The 2,343-nt window shown below is 64.4% G+C and overlaps 2 protein-coding genes across 2 annotated transcripts in view; one reads left to right on the top strand and one right to left on the bottom strand.

Moving 5' to 3' along the window:
- The window catches only part of ARPC2 (actin related protein 2/3 complex subunit 2), a 25,934-nt gene extending 23,723 nt beyond the window's left edge, over positions 1–2,211 (bottom strand). The window contains exons 1-2 of the mRNA XM_009275032.1: positions 2,077–2,211; positions 1,200–1,297 (exon numbers count right to left, since the gene is read on the bottom strand). Coding sequence (XP_009273307.1) covers positions 1,200–1,297; positions 2,077–2,211 — 233 coding nt within the window. The remainder of the gene's footprint in view (positions 1–1,199; positions 1,298–2,076) is intronic.
- Positions 1,277–2,343, top strand: part of LOC103895449 (C-X-C chemokine receptor type 2-like) — an 11,287-nt gene continuing 10,220 nt past the window's right edge. The window contains exon 1 of the mRNA XM_009275033.2: positions 1,277–1,350. The gene's annotated coding sequence lies outside the window, so the exon portion shown is untranslated. The remainder of the gene's footprint in view (positions 1,351–2,343) is intronic.

The raw sequence follows: 2,343 nt of genomic DNA on the forward strand, positions 1-2,343 counted from the left end.
CTGCCTCCGGGGGTATGGGGAAGCGCCTGGGTAAGGGGGTCCCCAAAAGTGTGGAGGTGTCCCCCGGGGGTATGGGGTGCTCCTGGGGTAAGGGGGTCGCCAAAAGTGTGGAGGTGCCCAGGGAAGAGGGGTATCGCAGGCAGATGTGGGTCTGCCCTAGAGTATGGGGGGCTGCACAAGAATGGGGTGCTCCAGGGATATGGGGGTGCCCCCAGGGAAAAGGGGTGTCCCGCGGGCTGGATGACACCAGGGTTACCCCAAAAGCGTGGGGGCCCCCCCAGGGAACAGGGGTGACCCGGGGTGATGGGAGGATGCCCCAAAGGGATGGGGATCCCCAAAAGTGTGGGAGTGCCCCAAGGAATGGGGACACCCTAGGGGGACTGGGAGGATGCCCTGGAGCTGGGGGGGTGCCCAAAACTTTGGGCGTGCCCCAGAAGAGCATGGGGATGTCCCCAGAGAATAGTGGTGTTCTTGGAGCTGTGGTGGTGCCCCAGGGGTATGATGGTGCCCTACAACTGTACGGGTGCCCCCAGGGAACAGAGGTGCCCCAAAACTGTGGGGTACCCCTAAAACTGACAGGCACCCAAAAGCTGTGGGAATGGGGGTGCCCCAAGGGTTTGGGGTGCCCCAGAGGGACGGGGTGCCCAGAGGGTGCCCAGGGGTGCGGGCTTCTCACAAAGGCAATAGGGGTGCTCAGGGGAGTAGGGGTGCCCTGGGGTTACGGGGGTGCTGGGGGGGTCCCCCCAAGTCTGCGGGGCTGGCGCGGGGGCACGGCTCCACCTGGTGGCGCGGCTCGGCTCGGCACAGCACGGCACAGCCAGGGTGGGAGGGACACAGGGCTCTGCTCTGGGGGGTCCCCCGCAGCACCCCCTAGCAGGGTGGGGGGACACAGGGCTCTGCTCTGGGGGGTCCCCCGCAGCACACCCTAACAGGGGCAAGCCCCGCAGTGCTCCTGTGTGTGCCTTCTGGCTGCCACTTCCCCTTCACGCTAGGAGAAGGTTTTGCAACCTCGCTTCCTCCCCGGGCAGCATAAAGCGGGCGGCGGAGGGAAGGGGTGCCGGGAGGTGACAGGGCCTCGAAGGGGAACCTCCCATCCGCTGGGAGCCAGGGGAGATGGTGGGGACCACCGGCTGGAGACCCCCGGGGTGCATCACTGCAGGGGGCTGATGCACCCCTGGGTGCGCCCCAGTCTCCCGGGCCTGGCGCTGCCCCACGTCCCACCCAGCTCCACGCCGGAGCCCTTTGGGGGTGACACCTCGATTTGCCCCGTGCCCGGGTGCTCCCCGCTGCGAACCGGCTTGGGACAGGGAGAAGACCCCAGAGTTGACGGGCCAGCGAGGACAGCGAGTGGTGAGTCCCCGGGGTGCTCCACCAGAGAGCAGGGCTTTCCTCAGGCTTCTCTGGCCCCCCAACACCCTGGCTGAGCCCCCTCACATGTGAGGCGGGCTGGGCTGGGGGCCAGGGTGGGCTACTCCGGCTGCCCGAGAGGCTGCCTGGTGCAGGGGGAGCGGGAGGCGGCAGGTGGGGGCACCCAGAAGCTGTGCTCGGGGCTCATCTGGGGTGCAAACCCTCCGCAGTCTCCAGGGACATCGGCCATGGGTGCCCTCGGGGGAAAGTGCCCGCTCCCGTTTCCTCGCACAGCAATGAGCCGGGAGGGCGCTTCCCCATGGCGTGTCCTTCCTTTCTCCCCAAGGGGACCCCCAGGGCGACCTCAGTGTCCCCCAGCCCTCCCAGAGTCAGGAGGGGAAATGGGGTGCTGCTTGTTCCCCCAGCTGGGCCAGGCACGGGGTACCCGCGGGTGGGGGATACCCGGCCCTGGAGGAACCACCGGGATTTTGGAGTAGGGAGGCAGAAAGAAGCAGCCAAAAATAGACTGAGGGGAAGCGCTGGTGTCCGGCTCTGCCCTGTGTGTCATGCACCGTATAGTACCAAAAGAAGGGGGGGGAAAACGACCACTGCTCAGACTCCACAGTCAGGCGGGTACTATATGGTGACAGTTTATTACGAGAGCCAGAATCCTTAAGCAAGCGTACCGGTTCACGAAATAGTAACACATAACACGACACAACTACATACACAGGGAGGGTAATACGACCTGTCGATAAGGATCAGGCCGGTGGTCACAGACGGTTCGGGGATCTCGGTCCAGCTGAGAGGGAGCTCCGAGGAGCCTCCTCCAGTCCGCATCCTTTTGTGCTTTTGTTGCCGCATGGTCTCGGTAGATAAGCCCTCGGTTGGGTCTTACCTTTTACTCAAATGCGCCGTCTCCTCCCCTTCCCTCTTATTTTAACAGTGAGGAGCCGTAACTGCTAAATCACTAAACTAAGTGCTCAGTATCACAAG

Source organism: Aptenodytes forsteri, unplaced genomic scaffold (genome assembly GCF_000699145.1).
Source record: "Aptenodytes forsteri isolate BGI_AS27 unplaced genomic scaffold, ASM69914v1 Scaffold255, whole genome shotgun sequence".
Classification (NCBI taxonomy): domain Eukaryota; kingdom Metazoa; phylum Chordata; class Aves; order Sphenisciformes; family Spheniscidae; genus Aptenodytes; species Aptenodytes forsteri.